We start from the raw sequence: 23877 nt of genomic DNA, 5'->3' as shown, positions 1-23877 counted from the left end.
AGACCGCGATGAAATGGGCACCGCCCGTCTCTATAGAAATTAAAACGGAAGAGGGATTCATGTCGCTACCTGGTAGACCACGACGGGCAAGGACAGGTGCATCCATATATTGTTGCTAATTTATGCAGATGTATTATTATTACCTGCATTATTATTATCATTATTATTGAAGTCACACTTGTGCAAATTCTTTCTTGTAAATACCGGTTCTTCCGGGATGATTATTATTACCAACACCTTTTTAATGTCTTACCGAATGACCTGTGAAGTTTTTATTACCTTGTTCTATAAAAGGTTTCCGAGTTAAAAGAGCAACTTTTTGATTTCTGTAAAAAGGGCAGTAAATTTATATCCGCAAATCTATACGCATTTTTATTATGAATTATTCAGTTTTTAATGCACTTCCACATTGTTCAAAAATTGATAGATTTATTTGCAATTCTTTTGACTTGTTACACTTTTTCGTGTATTTTTTATTGATACTCTGAAGAGTCCTTTATAAAAAAAACCTTAAAGCAGGAGAGTTTGCGGCATTTAGTAATTTTTGTTTTCATTTTTCAGAAAAAATCTTACCTTTTAATTTTTTGTTCATTAAGAATAATATTTAAGTTAACGAAAAAAAGTTTTTAAGAATGAATGAGTAAGTGCTTTACTAAGAGTATCTTTTTTCAATTGTATTAATAACCAGTTTCAAAAATATTATAGCTCATTATGCAAAGCTTCTATTATCCTTTACAGAAAATACTTTTGAAAATCAATAAAAATTAAATATGCGATAACTCTTCAAAAAAATCGTTTCGAGACAAATAATTAAAATTAAATTTTATTTATATACGTGTAAAAAGTTGTGTGAGAAAAAAAATCGGTGCGATAAATCTTTGTCTATACGAGAGCAAAAATAAAAATTATTTAAAATGAGGCCAAGAACGAATTTCTTTGTACACCGATTGCTTAATTGCACGTGTTTGCAAATAATTCCAAGCAAATAGAAACCACTGTAATAAAAAAAGTGTTGCACAATTATTAATCCGAAACTTTGAGGATCTTTAACTTTAAATTTTATGACTCTTAAAACAATTTTTTAAAGTAGTATCTGCGAAACGATTATCCTTTGGAAAGGTTTACTAATTTTCTTATCTAATATTTATTGAAAAGTAAATTATACAAATTGAAACTAGATTTATTTAACATTGCTGCTTTAATTAAAAATACTCTTTTCATTTTTTTTACTCTTCGAATTAGCTAAAAATTGAACTAATTTCAGTAAGTAGCTGAATTGAAGCTATAAATCAGTTATTTTTACTGATTCAGCAGTAAAAATTTTTGCTGACTTAAATTTAGAGAGCATTTCCGAGTAGAAAATTGAAATATAGCAGTAAGCAGTTCTTAGAAATTATCTTAACGATCAATTCAAAGCAGCTACTCTTATTCTCTTGCATAATCCTTTAATAAAAGACCTATGGTATAATCAGAATAATTTCATTTCATGCAATTTATTCTTTACTCAAGATTGATTCACGATATAGAAAATAGCACAAAGATTGTATTTTTTAAATTTTTGTATTAATAGAGCTTAGAGCTAAATGTGCAACAATGTATCTTTGGTGATGAAAAGATAAAAAGTGAAAAAGTATCCTTCTCTAAAATATAGGTGTGTCACGAAAATGTCGAAAGCATTGTTGTCACTTTTCCTCAACGACGATTGGGTAATTTCAAAACTTCGAATGAAAAGAATGTTGCAAAGTTCAGACACATAATTAAAAATTTCAGTTTCAGTCGAAGGTCAGTGGCAAAGAATGTCGTGTTTGTGTGCATGAGCAAAAGTAACTTTATTGTCAGTATTATTATATCATTTGTATTGAAATTATTATTGTTGAAAAGCACAACATACTCGAAAGTATAAATTTGAAACAAAAAATAATTAATTTATAACAAAAAAGGGAATTAAAAAAAACATTTGTAAGCAAAGAAATTAATTTTAAAATAAAGTAATGAATATTAAACCAAAAAGAGAATTGCTAACCCAAGAGCTGAATTTCCAACCCAAAAGATGAATTTTCAACAAAAAAGATCCATTTTTAACCAAGCAGATGAATTTTCAATCAAAAGAATTAAATGTCAATCGGGAAAGATAAATTTTTGAGAAAAAATGGAATAGATTAGTTTTTTGTTAAAAAATTATGTTTCAAGGGAAAAAACTAATTTTCAATCAAATAAATTAATTTTTAACCAAAAAAAAAATTTTTTTAACATAATACATCAATTATCAACTAATTTTTTTAATTTTAAAGAAGTTTTCAAACGTATTATTACATTTCTAAATTTATAGTTAAATTTTATATTAAACAAATGAGTTTTCAACAAAAAAGTGAATTAAGCACCAAGAAGATTAATATTCTACCAGAGAAGACAAAGTTTTAAGAAAATAATAGCTGAATTTTTTAACTGAAGAAGAAAAATATTTAATCAAACATAGGGTGCATAAATTTCCAGTCAAAAAATTAATTTTCAAAAAAAAGGAGGATTTTTCTGCAAAAAAGTTGAATTTGTATGAAAATAAATTAATTTTTAACTAAACTAATAAATGTTTAACAAAAAGAAAAAAATGAATTTTAATTCAATCACTGAATTAAAATTTTTTTTTTATAAATTAAATTTTCAATCCATAAGATGATTTTTCAACCAAGGCTAATAAAAGTCTATCAAAAAAGATAGATTTAAAAAAAAATTTAATAGTTAAGGTTACAGTTAAAAAAATTATATTTAATAGAAAAAAACTAATTTTCTACGCAAAAAGAATTAATTTTTAACAATATAAATTCATTTTTAAGGCATTTTCCAAGTAATACGTACATTTTCGACCAAAGAAGTGAATTTTCAACCAAAAACGTGAATTTGTAACCAATAATATTATTGTTCTATTCCAAAAAAGATCAATTTTCAACAAAATATTTAAATTTTTAACCAGGCAGATGGATTTTTAACCAAGAAGATGAAATGCATATTAAAAAAAAAAATTTTGTTTGAAAAAAAGCTAAAAATTTTAATAAGTAGCTATTATTAGCTATTATAATTATTTACATTAGAAAAAGCTTAAAAAGCTGCTTTATTAACAACAACAAAATTCATTTGAAGAATTAATTTTTCCAACCAAAAGAATAATTTTCTGTCAAAAAAGAATGTTTTTTAATATAAAAAATAAATTTTTAACAAAATTTTTAGTTTCTAATAAAATCTTCAACTATATTGTTTAATTCTCACAAAAAAATTTCAACCAAAAAGGGTATTTCAGTAAAAAGATTAATATTCTACCAGAAAAGAGAAGGTTTCAACAAAATACAGAAATTTTTAATCAAACAGATAATTTTTCAACTTAAAAGATGATTTTTTTCCAAAAAAGACAAGTTTTTAACAAAATAGATAAGTTTCCAACAAAAAAGTTTAATCTTCGACAAAAAATGAAATGGTTGAAGTCTTAGTTAAAAACCGTGACTTCAAATCAAAAAATTAAATTAGTTACTAAGAAAATTAATATTCTGCCACAAAAGACAACAAGTTTCGAAAAAATACACACATTTTTCACCAAATAACAGAATTTTTAACTGATCAATAAAAAAAAATAAAAAAATTTAATAAAGTAGTTAGATTAAAAAACAAAAGGCTTTTTGACTTAAATAATTAATCATCAATAAAAAATGAATTTTTAGCCAGGTATTTCCACTTTCAACTAAGTACTTGAACTTTCAACCAAAAAAGGGTTTTCTTCTAAAGTGTCAACTTTTGAAGTGAAATTTGTCATATAATAGGATCAAGGTATAAAGAGAATTGATAAACTCAAATTTTTAATAGAGTTTATTTATTTATTTTTAATAGGTTTGTATTCCAAGAACTATTATTTAAATGTAAATAATCCAATGAAACAGTAAAAAATGAAATTTTGACACAAAAATAAAAAAAAATTTAACACATCTATGTGTCAAATATGTCAAGAAAACTTGATATGTAGAATCTTACAGGAAATTCGAATCAAATCCAAGTAGTCGAATTGAACTCTACTTTAATGAATAGTTCAACTGGAAATACGTTGAAAATGTATTTTTTATTTGTCGAATATTAAAAAACTATTAAAAGTACGTTGTTGGATAATTCTACACGGGGCGCGACACAGTTTGATAACAATAATAAAAATATTCTGCTATTTTAAAAAATTGTAATCAAATGAAAAAAAGTGTCATTTATGTTGAATTTATTAGAATTTGAAAGATGTCTGGTAAAATCTAAAACAAAATGTTGGAAAAGGAACCGAGTTTTTTAATAAAACTATTTAATTTTAATTGAATTTTCTATTATTTTATTTAATTCAATATTTAATTGAATCGAACTTAGTCCTAAATATGCAACAATGTATTCTAGGTAATGAGAAAATAAAAAACGAAACAGCGTTTATAAAATTTACATGAGATGTGCATGTGTGTAAGTTTAATATATGTATATGATGGTTACATCGCATCTGCATGAAATCTTTCCCGCGTACGAGTCTACTTCATTTCGCAAGGGTGCAACCAGACACGATTCACTTCCGACTTAGACAGCCGCGATAAAAGGCGACCATACTTTCGTGATTAATAAGAAAGATAGTAGAAAGTGAAGTAATTCGCCATTGTGGAAGTTAAGTCTCTGACGGAAAGTCCTAACAACATGAGAGCCTTTATCTGCCTTATCCGCGACTTGGGAATACTGTTACCTAATACATGTACTCACGGCCAGTGCACTTGAAATTAAGGGGCTTCAAATGTCTGGGGGTTTCGTGAGATCCATGATCCGTCTACAGGGATATATTTTTAAAGGTCATATTTTTATTACCTAATTTAAATGCTATTATACAGGCCTCGACAGATAGCTTTTTTTGGAAAACGTTTTTTTTTTCAAATTAAAAATGTTTTTTTTTGCGCCTGTAAAATACAACATTCTGGCTATTGTGTGCACCTGGCTTAGTTTCAAAATGAAAAAAAATCTGCGAGTACCCTGTTTTCGTGGCTTAGACTTGGAAGATTATGATTTAATAAAAAATATATTTATCCTGGATAATAATATAATATAATACAATACAATATTATTAAAAAATATTATTACATATTATTAGTATTATTCTATTATATTATTACATTATATATTTCTATAGCCCACGAATAAGGGTCAATCGTAGATTTTTGTGCGTCTTAAAACTAGATCAAATGATTGCAGCCAAGTATACACAATAGTCAGAGTGTTGCATTTTACAGGCGCAAAAAGACCACATTTTTATTTAAAAAAAAGAACTTGAACTTTTTTTTAAATGCTTTATATCGAGGCTGGTATAATTGCCTTTAGATTGAATGGTAAACATTTTACATTAAACAATGCGTCCCTGTAGACGTATTATGGACATGGCGAAATCCTGAGCCATTTAAAGCACCTTAACTCTTCTTTCGAAAGTATGTCCGTTTGCACTTTAAATCTGCTTCAAATGTAGAAACTGAATTTAGGATTGATCAAAAGTCAAATTTATCTTTAAACCATTCAATTACTTCCATTAAAAACGAATTTTCTCAACTATTGTTTATTGACATTAAACAAGTCATTATAATATTTAAAGCTCTTCAAAAATGTTAAAGTTTTCAGCTAATAGAGATAAATATCAAACCAACAAATTTAATAATTAAATTTTCATTTTAAAAACTTAATTTTCAACCAAGTAGTTAATTTTTTAACCAAAAGATAAATTGACAACAACAAAAAAAAAGAAAAAAAACTTAATTTTTAACAAGCAAAAATATAATGAATTCTCAAAGAAAAGTGTAACAGTGGATACATTAAACTAAACAGATTTTAATGCTAAACTAAACACAGTTGCCCGGAATCAACAAATGCAAGAAACACAAATTTAAAAAATAATTAATTTTGAATAATAAAGTTGAATTTTCAACTAGCAAAGATTAATTTTTAAAAATGTTCATTTTTAGCAAAAAATTGAAATTTTTAACAAAAATAAGGACTTTCTAACATGATTGTGGAATTTAAAACAAAATAATTTAATTTTCTACCAGCAAATAAAATGTTAAGCCCCAAAGATTATTTTTCAACCCAGAAGATTAATTTTCATGAAAAAAATTTTTTTGGAGAAAATAGTGAAATTTTATTTTCAAAAGATGAATTTTCATTGAAAGTGATGAATTATCTATAAAAAAATTATTTTAAAAAAAGGAAGTTCAACTTTTAACTTTCCATAAAATGTTAAGAGATCAGTTTTCAACCGAATTGTTTAACTTTCAATGATAAATAAAATAGTTAAACTTTAACTTTAAAAAAATTAATTTTCAACCAAAAAAACAAACGAATTTTCGACAAAATACTTTAATCTTTAATCAATGAGATGCATTTTTAAAATAAATAATGAATCTTCAACTATAATAGTTAAATTTCCGATACAAAATTAATTTTTACGAACAACCTAAAAATGGAAACTTAACAAAGGAGTTCAAATAAATAGTTAAATTCTTAAACAAAAAGATGAATTTTCTACAAAAAGATAAATTTTTAGCAAAATACTAGAATTTTTTTATAAAAAAAAAAGAAAACTTTTCAACCAAAAAAATGTAGTTTCAAATAAAATTACGATTTTCCAGCCAAAAAAATTAATTTATAACAATGGTATTGAACTTTCAACCAAAAAAATATTAATTCTCAACGAAAATATTTTTAATAAAAACAAATTTTCCACCAAAGACATCAATTTTCTATCAAAATAGTTGATTTTTCAACAAAATACATAAATTTTTGAACAAATAGGTGAATATTAAAATAATGCATTTGCAACAAAGAAGATGAATCTTAGCACAAAAATACGACTTTAAAAAAAAATTATATTTGCTACAAAATAGTTCAATTATCTATAAAATTGTTCAATTTTAAAGCCACAAGGGTTGGATTTTTAACAAAATTGTTAAATTTTTAAGTAAATAATTAAGTTTTTAACTGAATTATAATACTTTTAAGCAAAAAATAAGAACTTTAAGAAAAATACATTAATTTTCAACAAATAGGTAAATTTTCAACTGCAAAAGAATACATTTTAAACAAAAAATGAAATACTTAAATTTTTAGATGATAAAGTAATTTTTAAACAAAGAGATGAACTTCTAACTGAAATAATGAATCTTCAAAAAAATTGTATAATGAAGGGAGGAATTAGCAAACTAAAAAGACGTCTTTTCTCCAACAGCGTTGAATTTCCAACTAAAAAGATTTTTCAAGGAAAAAAAAAATTGAGAAAATTATTGGATTTTCAATCGGAAAATATGAATTTTCAAGAAAAAAGTTAGTTCTCTGTCAAAATAATTAGATTTTCTACCTAACTCGACTATTTCAGGCAAGAAAAAAAATGTTATCTGCATATTTATTATATGATAAAGTTTAGAAAATTTAAAAACCACTTTTGTAAATGATAAGATAGTACTTTTGTGAAAAAAATAAATTTCCCGAAAGAAAGAATGTGGAAAATTTAGTTTTTTTTTACCCCTATGCTGCAAGCTTTTGTCTTAATCCGATTTCCTAAGGAAATGGGGCAAATTGAATCTCCATGTATGTAGATTTGAGATAAAAAATAAAATTTGCTATACTAAATTCTTTTTTTGCAAAGTTTTTTTTAATAATAAGAAAAAATACAGTTTTTTAAATTTTAATCCCACGTGTAAGAAACCCTTACTTGAGCTCACTTCTCGATCTCTTCTTGGACTGATAATTTATTTTTATAAATGGGTTCTCAATTTAAAAAAAAATTTTAATTTAGTGCTATTTTAAGGGGCTGTTTATTTTCAAGAAAAATAAAGAAATTCTAATACATAATATGAAACAAATTTAAGAAAAATCTACAATTGTTTTTAAATTAAGTAAAAGCTATTTTTGAGGGTTTGGGGGGGGGATATTATCACAAACGAAAGAAACTATTGATCCTATTTCAAATTGTTACCGTTATTATTATTATTATTATTATTATTATTATTATTATTATTATTATTATTATTATTATTATAGTCTTGAACCCTTTCATGGAAGATCGACGCATGGAGAGAATAATGGTCGACTGGCACGTCATTAGATAATAATTGAATAGTAGTTATGGAACTCTGTTTGGAATCTTGCATTCAATAACGGTGCTCAGGTGGAGCAAATTAGTAGACCATTTCAAACTATTACTTTGCGAATGCAGATTGAAAGAAAACTGATTTGAGTGCAGAGAAGAGAGAAATAAACGATGGGAACCTAGAAAATGAAGGCAGACTTTACCGTTTATGATCAGATAATACTTGGAGTAATATGTACTCAGATAATGGAAGTTGCAGTTCCTTATGTCTAATGAAATAGAAATTGAAGGTTATTATCAGCTCGATCAATTCGAAAATCGAACTGTATGGAAAAATAGCGTATGAGGACTCTAAAAAAGTACAATTATTTTGGATTCTATCGATAAAAGCTTGGTGTTCGCGCGTTATCAAAATATGTTTGAAAAATAATTTTTTTCGAAATTTTCATAGATGTAGAGGAGCAGGAGAAGGAGGAGGTGGAGGAGGAGGAGGAGGAGGTTAAGGAGAAGCAGAAGGAGAAGATGGAGGATGAGAAGAAGATGGATGAGGAGAAGGAGGTGAAGGATGATGAGAATGATGCGGTAGAGGAAAAAGAGGAGGACAAAAAGGTTGAGGAGGAAGTTTGGAGGCCTTGAACTTAAGGCAGTCCCGATTTTGTACAGATTTTAATTCGCAGGCTACTGGATTGGAAATGGTTTTTTTTTTTAATAACTACTTTTTTTGTCAAAAATTCTTATTGTTGGTTGTAAATTAAACCTTTTTTGTGGAAAAATTTGTCATTGGATTCAGAAAAATTATCACTCTCATAAAAAATAAATCATTCTTGGTTGAAAATTCAATTCTGCACTTAAAAATTCTTCTTATTGTTGAATGTAAATTTTCGTAGGCGAAAAATTCAATTATTTTGTTAAAAATTTAATTATTTCGTTGACAATTTTAATGTTTTGTTAAAAGGTTATCTTTTCTCGTGGAAAATGTAACTGCGTTTCTGTTAAAGAATTGTCTTTTTATATAACAAATTAAACTTATTTGCTGAAAATGAAATTGTTTTAGATTGCAGTAATTTTTTGTTTGAAACTTCGATGATTCCATTAATACTTCATCTTTTTAGGTTGATAAATGAATTATTTGTTGAAAATATAATTATTCTTTATAAATAAACCATCTTTCTTGATCAAAAATTCAACTACTTGGTTAAAAGTGGAACTACTCTGTTAAAAATTATTTTCTCTACGCGAAAATTCTATTTCCTTCTGGATTGTAAATTAATGCTTTTAGTTAAACGATCATTAATTTTATTAAAACTAATTTATTTTGAAAAACTGACTTTTTTGGTAGAAAATTAATATTCTTGCATAAAACTTCTTTTTTTTTGGAAATTCAAATAATTGGTTGAAAGTGGGTCTACTGTGTTAAAAATTTGTTTTTTGGATAAAAATGGATCATATTAGTTGAAAATGTATCTCCTTGATTGAAAACTTTACGGATTTTTTGAAAAATGGTTTTTTTGTAAAAATTTAAATTTCTAAATTGAAAATATAAATATTTCATTTTTGGTTGAAAATTTATCTTCTTTAGTAGAAAATTTGATTGAAAATCGATGTTTTTTAGTGGAAAATTCAACTATTAAATTTTTTATTAATAATCCATTGTTTGATGAAGATTTTACTACCAGGTTGAAAGCTCGTTAAAAATTAATTTCATTGATTGCAGATTGAACTATTGTGTTCAAAATTCCGTTTCTTTGGGTTGAAAATTAATCTTTTAAGCTGAACATTTGAATATTCCATTTTTGGTTGAAAATTGTTTTTTTTTTAGTTTAAAATCCAACTATTTGGTTAAAAAAATAATTGTTTTGTTGAAAATTCACATTTTTTAAATAAAAATGATATACTTGGTTGAAAATTCGGGTTTTATGACTCGAAAATTTAACTTTTTTTGCTGAAAATTCGTCCTTTTGGTTTGAAATTTTTTTTGTTGGTAGAAAAGTTCTTCTTTGAAGATTTATCTTTCTTGCTGGAAAATTCAACATATACATTAATTCTATTTGAAAAAAGCATCAAGAAATGGAAAAACGAAAACATAGTATTTGAAACTTGCGTAAAAAGTATACATTTCCTTATAAAAAAGCGATCAATTATGAAATGATTATATTACTTCTTTAACCCCGTTCATGGGACTTGTGTTGTTAACTTCAAAAGTCATTTTAGGGATTGTTAACTGTTACTCCTTTCAAAGATGTATTAGTTCAAATTTTTAATATTTGACGAAAACTACATACTTACTTTGAGTGCGTGCTGAGGCATCATAAACAGACGCAGAAAATCATCAAGAAATTGAAGGATGAAAGTTTACTAATCGAAAATTGAATAAAAAGTAGAAATTTCGTGATTAAAAAATCAATCAATTATGATATGATCGTGTCACCCCTTTAGCCCTGTTGGGCTGTCAGTAGGCTTGGCTGTAAAACGCGCAGGGGGAGATGGATATCATAAATTACAATGTACTGCTTTTATAACTTTAGTCTCGTCTCGCTCGACATAAATATCACTGTGTAGATTTTAACGTGCTCTGAAAAGCAGATCATGGCGTGTTCACTGCGTATGAACCTGTATTATATTTCCAATGTCTGGTGCGTGTAAGAGCCAACATTTTTTTTGCACCGACTCATCGACCAGCTCGGAATCGCACTCGTAATCGTACTTACCTAACAATTTATTGTTTCAAGTATACCTCTAAACATTTTTATCCTTTGATGATTGGTTCATATCCTCTATATTTCCTTCTCTTGAAAAATTATATTATTAGAAATTTTAGTATATGCCTTCTTCTCATTTCACCTCAACCACCTTAACTCCTTCCCCTACTTCTTGCTCACTCTCATTTCACTAGTACTTAACTCATCCACCTTACATTGTTTTGTCTAGTACCCTAATCACCTTCTCTTCACTACTATTTACTTCACCTACCTTACTTCCTTTCTCTACTAACCTACTCACCCTTATTCAGTTTACCATATTTCTCCACGTTCTCACTCATCCTCAGTTTACTAGTACCAACGTCACCCACATTACCTCTTTATCCTACTTCCTTACTCTACTTCATTTCATTACTGCCTACTTCACCCACTTTACCACATTCCTCTTCTTCCCTACCCACCCCCACATTACTACTACCCACATAATCTCCTTATCCTACTTTCCTACTTACCTTTACTTCGCTACTATACACCTCAACCATTTTACCTCCTTATCCTACTTCCCTACTCACCTTCACTTTACTACTACCTACGTCACCAAATTTACCACAAACCTCTACTTTCCTACTCGCCCTTAGTTCACTGCTACCTACCTCACCCACGTTACTTTCTTCCTCTACTTACCTATTCACCCCCACTTCCCTACCACGTACCTCAACAATCTTACCTCCTTCTTCTACTCCCCCTCCTTTCACTTTCTCTGTCCCCCTTTCCTACATCCTCTATCTTCTGTCTCCTCAAGTACCCTACAATCTCTCTTTTTATTTCCCCTCATTTAATATCCCGTGAATAAAGTACGACGGATGCCCACGTATAAAATATTGTAAGAATTGATTTAAAAATAGAGACAATACAAGCGAATTATTTATTTATTTATTTAACATGGATTTTAATATATTTCAAGAGATTTCTCAGGATTTGATAGATTTCTAAGAATTTTAAAGAATTCCGAAAGAGTTAAAGGATTATAAATACATCAAAGGATTTCAAAGAATTGCAAGTGATCTAACAGAATTTCCATGGATTTTAAGTGATTTCCTCAGCTTTTATAAAAATTGTAGGGAATTTCAAATTATTTTAAAGATTGCCAAACTTATCACGAGATGCTGAGGAGCTTAAAAGGATTTCAACGTATTTCGAATGACTTCCATGGATCTCAAAGTTTTTAAAACGATTTTATGGGATTTACAAACTTTTCGAAAAATTTCAGAGGATTAGAAGGAATTCCGAAGAATTAACATTTTTTTCCAGAACAGCGATTCCAGAGATTTCTATGGGATTTTTAGTACTTCAAGGAATTTCACAAGTTTTAAAAGATTGTATTTAACTTTAAAGGATTTTAAGGGATTTAAGGGATTTCCCAAAATTGCAGAGAAATTAAAGGGAATCCGAAGGATTAAAAAAATTCTCAAGGACTTACAAAATTTTAAAGAATTTCAAACAAATAGGTGGGATTCAAAAAGATTCCAACGGTTATTTCTATAGAAAAAAAGTGAAATAAAATTTTAAAAATTCCTAGTGATTCCAAAGATTTTAATGGGATTTCGAGCTACTTCCAGAAGTTTCAAGAGATTTAAAAGATTTAATTTAATTTTAGTAGTTCAAGGTATTATAAAGATTCCTAGTGATTTAAAGATTTTTAAAAGAACAATTGAATGAATAAATTTAATTGTAAATATTTTAAGGAATTTCTAGCGATTTCAAACATGCGAAGTTCTTTAAGATATTTAAATGAATTTCACAAGATGTGAATGATTTTATTGAATTTCCAAGAATTCAAAATATTCCTAGAAATTTGAATGTGTTTTCAGGAAATTTTAATGACTGAGTTAAATTTATGTTATATTTAAGGAATTTCAAAAAATTCGTACTTATAATTTAAGGAATTTCAAAAAATTCGTACTTATAATGGATTTTTACGATTTTCAAAAATTGCAAAGAATTTTAAAGGATTCGAAAATTGTAAGGGATTTCAAATGATATCTATTTATTTAAATAGATTTTTAAGATTTCGATAGATTTTAAGGGATTTTAATAAATTTGTGGGATAATGTATAGGGATTAAATTAAATTTTATTTCAAGAGATTTCTACGTATTTTAACAATATAACGGGATGTCAAGAAAATACAAAAATTGTAAAGGTTTGTAAGATTTTAGGTTATTTTAAAAATATTCTTTAGAATTTCAAGAGATTTGACAAATTTGAAAGGTTGTGAAAGAATTTGGTAAGATTTCCAAAGATTTTAAGAAATTTTAAAGCATTTTATGAAATTGCCCATGATTTCAAGCATTGATTAAGGAACTAAATTAGATTAAATTTCATTTCAAAAGATCCCTACGGATTCGAATAATGTTAAACGATATAAAAACTTAAACAAATTCCAATGATTTTCAAGATTCTCAGTTATATAAAAAAAATTCAAGTATTTTAAAAGTGTTAAGAGATTTAAAAATGCCAAGAGATCTCAATATATTTCTAGAGAGTTTGAGGGAATAAATTTATTTTATTATCAATAAGTTTTAAATAATTTTTTTAGATTTCTAACTATTTCAAAGAATTCAAAAAGGAGTTAAAATATTTTTTAAAATTCCGATATTGAAATATCAGGAAAGAGATTTACAATAATTTTTGTTTAATTTGTAAAATTTATCTTCTAGGTTTAATAGCAGAGTTTCAGAGTCAGTTTCATCAAAATTTGTTTGTATTCCGAAAATCCAAATTTTTTTATTTTTGCTGCACTCAAAAATTCGCTTTTTATTTTTTTCTAACTTATTGGGTTAATAGCTTTCGTTAGTGGAAGACCAGGAAACGTACATAATTTTGGTTCCACAAGAATTCAACTTCATTTTTATCCAAATTTGGTTGTATTTTAAAAATCTGAAATTTCGTTACCTCCCAACACTTGAAAATTCCTTTTATAATTAATTTATAATTCAGGTAATAGTAACAACATTTATTAAGGAAGAATGGTTTCTCGTCAACATCTCTTTATCTAAAATTCATGCCTGAAGGAAATATTTTGCAAGATGGAGTGGTGCAGGAAAACGATGTTACTGCAGGTGGAAGAATCCACGAGTGAGTTGGGATAATAATTGCAGAATATAACACGAATCACGAGAAATAGCAAAACATTGTATACTATCTTAATATTTATGCACGAAATAGCATAGGGTAATGAGGGAAGAAGTTCTGAACAGGGAGGAAACAATGCTATCAGCATTGTAAAATCATCCAATGTCCCTCAGGGTGTTTCTCATCTAAAGGTTCAGTTCGCGCAGATCCAATATTCCTCAACATCTCATCCAATGATGGGTTCTTGCTCCGAAATTATCACTTTTTCGAGATGAGGAACCTAAGCATTATTCGAGACACTAAAACCATAGCGTGCGACTTTCAATTTTGCCAAATTTAGAGGAAGGGCTGTTCTGAATTAGGTAGTTTGTACATAAAGACGTTTAATTATGAGATGCAAATTTTCTACCTGTTTCTGGCAGGAATACTTAATTAGAAAATTGAGACAAGATTTAACTTGAAGAGTGCCAAAACTTCAGTAAAATAAATTACGAGATTTTTAGCATTGATTGCTAATTATGATTTGTAAAACAAAACTATGACAATTTGCATTGAGATGGCATCAGGAGACACTGCGAGATGAGTATGAAATTGGTTTCTTCCTCACTTGACACGTAAGAAGAAATAGATCAAACTATTTATTTGTTATACATTATCTGACATTTAGTTTTGATCATTTGACATTGAAAGCCCTTTTAAATGTTACGCTGATTGCCTTTTTTTTCATTTTCATGATTTGATATGGCAAAGTGGCCTGTGGTTCTAGGATCACAAATTCTAAAGATGACAATCAAACTTTTTTTTTCACATTTTGCACATTTTTGTTAAACCACTTTAACTCACTTAATTTGTTCAAATGATCCTGAACTCATTTTAATAATGTACTTCAAGTAAAATAATAATGTAGACATATATTAGTTTAAAAAAGTAATCTGGGTCGAATAGCTTTCCTGCCTTATAAAATGTATTCTAGTTCATATGTATGAAAACTAATAAGAATGATTACATATTTAGAACTTCAAATCACTCTTATTTCGGAAAATAAATTTGAAATCGATTTTAAAATCGACCATATAATATACTTAATATCTCCTTATAAATCAGGTTTTTTTAGAAATGGACTCTATCTAATCTCGTAAAACACATTTTTTACATTCCCTCGAACTGTGTTCACTAGATAATGTAGGCGATGCATGAAATTTATGGAAGTCGATAAATGCATACATTTAACATTTTACAACACGAATTAATTTCTTCAAAGTGTTGCTGCGTCTAGAGACACTTTGAGAAATGCGATCCATTTAGATACACAGGGGCAATGTCCCCCTCAGAAATCGTCTATGGAAGGGAAAAGTATTGACCCCCCCCCCCTCTGAAATCGAATGATTATTAAATTCATCAGATCGTTTGGATTTTTCCAAATATCTACCTGACATCTTTGTGAAATAATTGATGACTTTTTGAAATCTTCTTAATATATCCGAAATCTTTGTAAAATCTTTGAAATCTTTAGGAAATCATTGAAATCTCTTCCAAATATCTGATATATTTGGAAGTATTTGTAAAATTGTTAAAATCTCTGAGAAATCATTGAATTCCGTGAAGTCTTTTAAATTTTTCCGTAATCTTTGCAAAATATTTCAAATATTTGATAATATTTTTGGGATCATTAAAATCTTTGTGAAATATTATAAATCTATACGAAATTTTATGAAATGTTTGAAATCTTTTGGAAATAATTGGAATCTTCATGAAATATTAGAACTTTTTTAATTTTTAAAATCTTTGGAAAATCATTGAAATCTTTATTTTAAACTGTCGGAGTTTTTGTTGAAACATTTGAAATGTTTGTGTGATCTTTAGAAAATCATTGAAATTGTTGTGAAATCTTTCTGAAATCTTCAAAATATTGTTAAAATATTTGTGAAATTATTTAAATTGTGAAAAATCATTTATGCCTTTGTGAAATTTGTAAATCTATCCGAAATCTTTGTGACATCAGTGCGAAATATATGAAATCTTTGCGCAATATTTGAAAGCTTTACTAAATGTTTGAAATTTTTTGGAAATCATTAAAATAACTTGAAAATGTTTTTGAAGTATTTGGTATATTTTTGAAATTGTGGAAATCTTTGAGAAATCATTGAAGCCTTTATGAAATTTTTTAAAACTATTCGACTTTTTTTGCGAAACATTTGAAATCTTTATGAAATCTTGAGAAAAGAATTAAAATAATTGCGAAATATGCGAAATATTTTTCAAATATTTGATCATATTTGTTAGACTCTTTAAATGTTTGCGAAGTCAGTAAAGTCTTTCTGAAATCTTTTAAACCTAGCGGAAACCTTTGGGAAATATGCGAAATAATTGATAATTTTTGTGAAATTTTTTAAATCTTCGCGATATTTTTTTTAATAAATGTAAAAATGATTGAAATATTTTGAAAATCATCGAAATCTTGGTGAAGTCTTTTTAATCTATCCGAAATCTTTTCAACATTTTTTAACCTTTGGAATCATTCAAATTTTTCGGAAATTTTTGTGAAATATTTGAAACATTTCTGAGATATTTGCGAAAATTATCAGTCATCTTTGGAAAGCTGCGAAATATTCAAAATATTTCTTAAATATTTGGTAATATTTGTGAAATTATTGAAATCTGTGAAATCTTTGAGAAATCATTGAAATCTTTGTGAAATATTTGGCAATGTGAATTTTAAACACGTATTTATTATTATTAATTTTTTACCATTTATTTTTCATTTACTATTATTTATGTACAATTTGCATTTAGTATAATATTATTATACTATGTACAAAGTATACAATATGTACAATATTGAACATATGTTTATTCTCTGTCCCTCACCTAGCGAAAAAAGACACCGCCACTTTTGATTCTATCTATATTTCGGAAATGAAATCAGTTTTGAGACAAGTCAGTAGCATAATTGTAATTCACTTTTAATTACTATAACGTATCAAGTTGTTTTAATTGACCATGAGATCTGGAGAGCTACGTACGGTTTCAATTAACGTCATGTTCGAGATCCACGGACGGTTGTTGAAAATCCTAATTAAATCTTCGATTCATTATACGAATGACTAAAATGTGAATAAAAAAAATATAGTCTATTGATGAGTCATTAGGATAGAAAAGTAATAATAATATTTGCTATTCCGGTTTCCTGAGAAGCACTTTCACATTTTCATCAAACTTGAACATTTTAAATTCTAGTAGCGAATCACAGAAAAAAACAGAACAGAAACTTTACATCGATTTCCGACGAAAGATTCTCTGCAACAAAAATTAACTTCAAAGAATAAACCTTACACAAATATCGGTTAAACTTTCTTTTGGTTTTCCCTGACAAATAAATGTTTTTTGAAAGACGCGAAGTTGGATAAACAAAACTTTATCGTTCTAAAAAATTTTCTGCAACAAATTCTATTGACTTCAAGTATTAAGGGAATTTTTTTCGAAGGATATTATTCAAAAAATGATTGGTACTGATTGAAGCATTAAACATCCAAGAATATTATAATAATTGTCTTTACATTATATTTAACATTACTTTTTATTTATAAACAATTAAAAGTCGTAACAGTTTTTAGCGATTTGAAGGTATATTTCAAGTGTATTCTTGTATTTTAACTACACTTTAATGAAATGAAAAGTCTATTGTAAGTTTTAAATTGATTGGGACCTCCGAGATGAAATACGTCTGACGGACATTATAAAAATTAATTTTCTTTTTAAATGTTTAGTTTTTCTTTCAGTTAAAAATATTATCGAATAAAATTAGTATTTTATTCATAAGAAACAAAGTGGTCTCAAGAATAAATCGACAACAAAAATTTTTTAAACAATGGCTAAATTTGAGAAATTGAAATCACAAAAAAATCATGTGTATTTGGAGGTAATGTCCTGTTTACGTTGTCAGAATATTAAAACTATTAATAATTATATATGTATTACACATTTTTCTTTATACTATATAGTATAGATTAATATTAGCTAATGAAAAAATACTCAATAAATATGAATTTCACTGAAAAATGATAATGAACTAAAAAATTGATAATTAAATCACTAAAGTCATGACAATATTTTACAACACATTTTTAGTTTTAAGCACTAATTTATATCTCGATTACTGCTCACAGTAACAAGTCAGTTCTCGGATTTAATTTCACGCCTTTTTGAAATTAATTGAATTATTATTCGTAATGAAATCTAGAATTAAAATTTTGACAGAGTCGTCCCATTTTTCGTGAAGGGTCACGATTACTCGAGGAACTATGTTTTTGAACTTTACACCTCAAAACTCTCGATTACTGGGACCTTCCCAAATACTGGGATATCTACCTTATTATTAATTTATTTTTATGTTAGGAGGATATTTATTTAAGATCAAATGCTTCCAATTTGAAAATATTCTGATTTTGCTAATAACGAAAATTTAAAACACACTTTATCCTTTGCATGGTGCCCTTTTTCACTGAAAGTAAAAACAAGTCTGTCATGATTTAGTCTAGTCAAATATAGAGCAGACGATTCTCGAAACAGATTTCTAAATTCTATGCAAACTCTACTTAGGTTGAACGAAACTAACTGCTTATTATGTTTGCGCAAGAATTGAAATGTTAGTGCCAGCCTTTCATTCATAAGGCACATGAATATGGAACTTGCAATTTGAATGTGCCTCTAATATACCTACACTTTTCTTTTGTTTCAGGCGCGGATGAGGATTCGGTGGATTTTACTATGCTTGACACTCTTATTGAGAGATGCCACTGCAAAAGCCGGTAAGTGTAGCAACATTAATATTCATTGAAATAATGACAATATTTTAACTCACACGTAGGAAAATAGATGTTCAGACGTAACATCTAGATATTTAGGGTTAGAATATTTAATGTTTAGCTATAGGAGAGCCATTTAGATTCTAACGGTTGTCAATATTTTTTCTCTATACCAATAATTTACAGTATTATTATTACTATCCTGTAAGCTGATATATGATTTTTCGCATTCAAAAGACTTGAACATCTTAGATGATTTAAAATTAATTTTTTTCTGAGGAAAGATCTACTCTCGTCACTATATTAGGAATCGAACTGCAGAACTTCCGATTGCCGGTTGGCTGCTTTTCCATTGAGCTATTAAAGAGTTCCGAAATATACGCTATCTTAAGCCAGGTGTTACATTCATGATACGAAAAAAATTAATTTAATCATAAAAAATGTAATTAAAATTTTGTAAATTCATTTTCCACCTAGTCTAAAAGTGACGTTAAGTATTTTCTATTATTTGAAGAGTTAGCATGATCGATAGGTTGATTTCTATTTTCACGGTGGTTAAAAAGTTATCTACAGTGATCCATGGTAAATATTTCCGATGATAATACAGATTCCTTTTAAAATCTCAGATGTTTCAGAATAACATTTCGGAAAATTCAATTTAACATAAATATATTCTTTTTATCTAACATTGGGAAAGGATATCGAATTTTACGCATTAATATTTGTATGTTTTGCGATGCTATCTTATACTTTAAACGCCAACAATTTTAGTCTATTTTTGAGTTGAGTTGTCTATATGCCTATGTGATAATTCACCACTCTATACTTCGGTGAATTATTTTTAAATTTATATACAGTGAAAATCTTCAATGGCCCTCACTTCTATAGCCCTTCCGAGAATTGAGACCGCGCAGGATGTTGGTGCAACAGGAGCTGCGCGGGGTGCGCGTGCTATGCGGCTGTCACTCAGGCGAGCACTCAAGCATGAACAAACAAAAGCGGAGCGTGCTATAGTGAGTTAGTTCCCACCCACCGTCAACCCCAAAATTGCCGCTATAGAAGAGTTTTACTATATTATATTTATATTTTTCCACGAAAATAGGGAAATAAATATAAAAAGATTTAAATTCCTTAAGTTTTAAGTTGAAATATATTGCATCTTTAACAAAATAGTTAAATATTTAACCAAACACGATTTTCTACCAGAAGAGAAGAATTTTTTACCATAAAAGATGAATTTTCAATCAAAAAGACGATTTTTCAACACTATAATGAAATTTCAACAAAAATATTATTTTGTATGAATTTGTATGAATTTTAAACTACAAAAGAAAAAATTTCAATTAAAAATGGAATAGTAAAATTTTCATTAAAAAAATTTACTTTCAACCATAAATGAAATAAATTTTCAAGCAAATAGTTCAGTTTTCTGCCAAAAAATGAGTTTTTACCAAAGTAGTTCAACAGAAAAGTTAATTTTAAATGAAATAGTCTAATTGTTTATCAAATTGTTTAATTTTCAAGCTGAAATTATGAATTTTCAACCAGAACATATAAATTTTCAAAAAAGATGTTAATTTACAACCAAATAGTTGAATTTGCAACTATAATCATTAATTGCATAACAAAAAATGATTTTTTTACGAAGTGTTTGATTTTTCATCCAAGAAAGATTTCAATTTGAAATAAAAAAACAGTATAATTTGGACATAAACGAATGAATATTCAACTAAAAAGTGCCATTTTCTACAAAAAAGACGAATATTCAGCAAAGTACAAGAGCTTTTAATGAAATAAATTGAATTTTTGACGAGAAAAGACCAAAATTTAATTTAAAAATATAAATTTAAAGCCATAAATTTAAAAAAACGAAACAGTTAAATTTTCAGATAAAAAAATTGTTTCCAAAAAACGAATTTTCCACAAAATAATTAAATTTTCAACTCCAGAGATAAATTTTCAACTGTAATAATGACTCTTAAAAAACAGAGTTTTTAACAAAAATATTCAACATTCAATAATACAGTTGATTTAAATAAATAAAAGAGTGCATTTTTAACTCAAAAGATTGATTTTCAACCACTTGGTTCAACGTTAGATGTTTTTACCAAAAAGCGGAATACTTAAATTGTGAGCTAAGGAAATGAATTTTCAACCAAAAATGAAACAAATTTTCAACAAAATATTTCAATTTTCAGCAAAGAATTAATTATAATAAAATAGATCAAGTTTCAATCATGAGGTTGAATACTTGCCAACAAAGGTGACTTTTTAATACAATAATTGAATTTTTCAACAAGATGCTAATTGATAAATTATTAATGTTAATTTTTAAACAAAATATTTCATTTTAAATTTAAGCGAAAAAGCAAGAAAAGCAGGAATTTTCCTGAAAACCATAGCGTTTTATTAACGAGCCCTAATACTTTTTTTTTCAATCGAAGTGTTCAAAATTATTTAAAAATTCATCTGATACAATGACTGTTACTTGCGAAAAATTTTTATCTGATCTTTTTCATGTTAAATATTAAATATTATCGGTTACTGGTCTATAATTTCTACAAATACGAAAAAAAAATCGGCCTCAGCTCGGATTTGAACCGGGAGCGCCACTATAGATGGATGGAGTATGAACCAATTAAGCATCTCTGTGAAGTGTAAAACTTTCTTTAAATGAATACTTCAGTCTGGAGAAATTGCCTCGGCAGTGTAATCGGTTAACGCTCCACTCATGTATAGCGCCGTTTCAGGTTCAAATCCCGGCTGAGCCAGTTTTCTTTTTAATTCTAAAAAAAAAAGTTGACCACTAATCAACACTATTTAATGTTCAAGATAAAAAAAAAAATAAATACCCTGGTTTACTAAATTAGATCATTGTTTAATTGTGATCTGAAGTTACATTTTCAGAAATAGAAATTCCTTACGGTTAAACCAAGGGTAACATTTTCATGTACGTTCTATTCTTTCGTAATTTCTCCTTCCTCTTCAGGCGTGACCATTTCTCTACTCTATAAGTCTGTCAGTACATAGTTTCTTCTGTAAAAGGTCAACTCGATCTATTGTGGCCGTAGGTTACGTACAAATAAAGCTTCTCCAACTCTGTTATTAGAATAGTGCCATATGACATTTGCCTTTCCCATTACCCACTTGCAGTATCTGAAACATTCTTTCTTTATATTGTTAATTGACAATGAGATGAAGCTTCTGGTTAAGATATGCCTGAAAAGTTCATACTTGATTTCTATGGCCTTAAAATTGCTTTAAAATGACCCCGATTAGAAACCTTTGCGACGAATATTTTACGAGAAATTAATTCATTAATTAACACTTGAATGGCACACGTCTGTAAAATCACGTAAAAAGCATACTGGGTGTTCGGTACCCAAGGGTGTTTAAACGTGTCCTGTGCCGACGGTATTGGATAGTTTTTTACAAGAAAATCATTTGATGGGGTTTAATTTATCTAGTTTAAGGAGAAAAAGGTTTCATAACAGTTTTTGAAATTAAAAGTAGTTTAAAAAAATTCTTTTTGGAAAAAAAAATTAAAAAATGACTTCTTTCACTCTAAAATTCATAACTTTTTAAGTTTCTGATATTTTTACTTAAAATTTCACCTGAATACTTCCGAGATACGGCGCTTAAAAAAAATTAGTCTTATAGTGTGCGTTCCAAAGAAGGTATTTTTTCTAACAAATGAAAGCTTCAATTCAATGAAAAATGAAACACCGTACTTTGCGTGATTAAACGATTTTATTGATTTTAAACTGCGTATAAAAATTATAAAAATAAAAATTATCTGAAAATGACTTAGAAAAATAGGCTTTCATGTCATTTGTTAATCTAGCGTAATATGTTCAATTTTCTTGAATTTGGTACGTTTTGTTAAAGCGCAAATAAGTCGCTGGGTGTTGTTTGCCCAGTATGCCCTTTAAGGGTGAAAGTTATATACTCCTATCATATTTCTCTTTTTAGATCCTTAAAGTTTAAGGTTAGAAATATTCAAAACATTCTTTCTGGAATTCAAAATCCAAAAATGGGTGAGAAATAGGGGGGGGGGGGGCAGATTTTGTTTGACAATAAAAATTGTTACAAATGAAACAGCGCCTGAGCCTCTAAGGGATAGTTGTTCTTCAAAGAAAACATCTTTTCAGGTTTACTCAAAAATGCTTATATTTTTGGTTGAAATCAATTTATAAAACAATTTATAAAATTTTGGCAAATAAATAATGGTTAATTCAAATTCTCACGTACTACACTTTATTCTCAAATTATAAATAAGAGTAAATCAGAATTGGGTTCGGATCTGCAGCATATTGCGAATTAACATTTGTTTAAACTATCTAAATTGTTTGAAAATTTTCCATTTATGAACATTTTTCGTTACCAAATACTATTTAAACAATAAATCCCAACAATTTCAGTACGAAATGATTTTTGTATACGAAACCGTTCTGCGAAATTGTTAATTTACATTTATCAAGCAATATTACCCTTAGTTAAGAAATTAATTTCTAGTAAAATATTGTAATGAAAAATGTTTTTTGAATTAACAATGCACGTACATGAACCTTAGTATTTTATTAGAACGTTTATCTAACCATTTTGAGTACAAAAATTCTGGATTCATTTTGTTTTAGGTAGTGGTCTTTTTTGGTTCAATGTGACTAGACTATGACATAAAAAAAATCTTTTCATCTATAAAATGATTCAGGCTTTTATTATTATTTGTTCTTGTTTTATTATAATTTATTATATTCGTTTTTGTTTTGTTGTATTTTAAAAATTATTTTTATCATATTTAATTTTATTTCCCTGGGTTATTAGACATTTCCCCTCTTTACTATTTTCTCGTTTTCGCTTAAATGTGAACTGAATTAATAGGACCCAATAAGAAAATTCAACTATTTTTGGTTTGGATATTATATTGACTGATTAGGAATTTTACTGTTTACTTAAAAATCTAATTATTTTATTAAAAATTTAATTATTCCGTTGAAAATTCAACTGCTTTGTTAAAAGTTTATATTTTTCGGTCATGTTTTGGGTTTAATGTTGAACTCTTTGACTGAAAATGTATTTCTTTGTTGAATATTCATCATTATAATTGAAAATTCATT

The 23877-nt window shown here is 27.4% G+C and overlaps 1 protein-coding gene across 1 annotated transcript in view; it reads left to right on the top strand.

Moving 5' to 3' along the window:
- LOC117171395 (cadherin-99C) overlaps positions 1-23877 on the top strand; it is a 313631-nt gene that overhangs the window by 175120 nt on the left and 114634 nt on the right. The window contains exon 2 of the mRNA XM_033358668.1: positions 18694-18763. Within this exon, the coding sequence (XP_033214559.1) occupies positions 18694-18763 (70 nt within the window). The remainder of the gene's footprint in view (positions 1-18693; positions 18764-23877) is intronic.

The sequence above is a fragment of the Belonocnema kinseyi genome, chromosome 4 (assembly GCF_010883055.1).
Source record: "Belonocnema kinseyi isolate 2016_QV_RU_SX_M_011 chromosome 4, B_treatae_v1, whole genome shotgun sequence".
In the NCBI taxonomy this organism is placed as follows: Eukaryota; Metazoa; Arthropoda; class Insecta; order Hymenoptera; family Cynipidae; genus Belonocnema; species Belonocnema kinseyi.
Note: the sequence above shows the minus strand (reverse complement) of the source record. Positions and strands in the feature narration are given on the sequence as shown.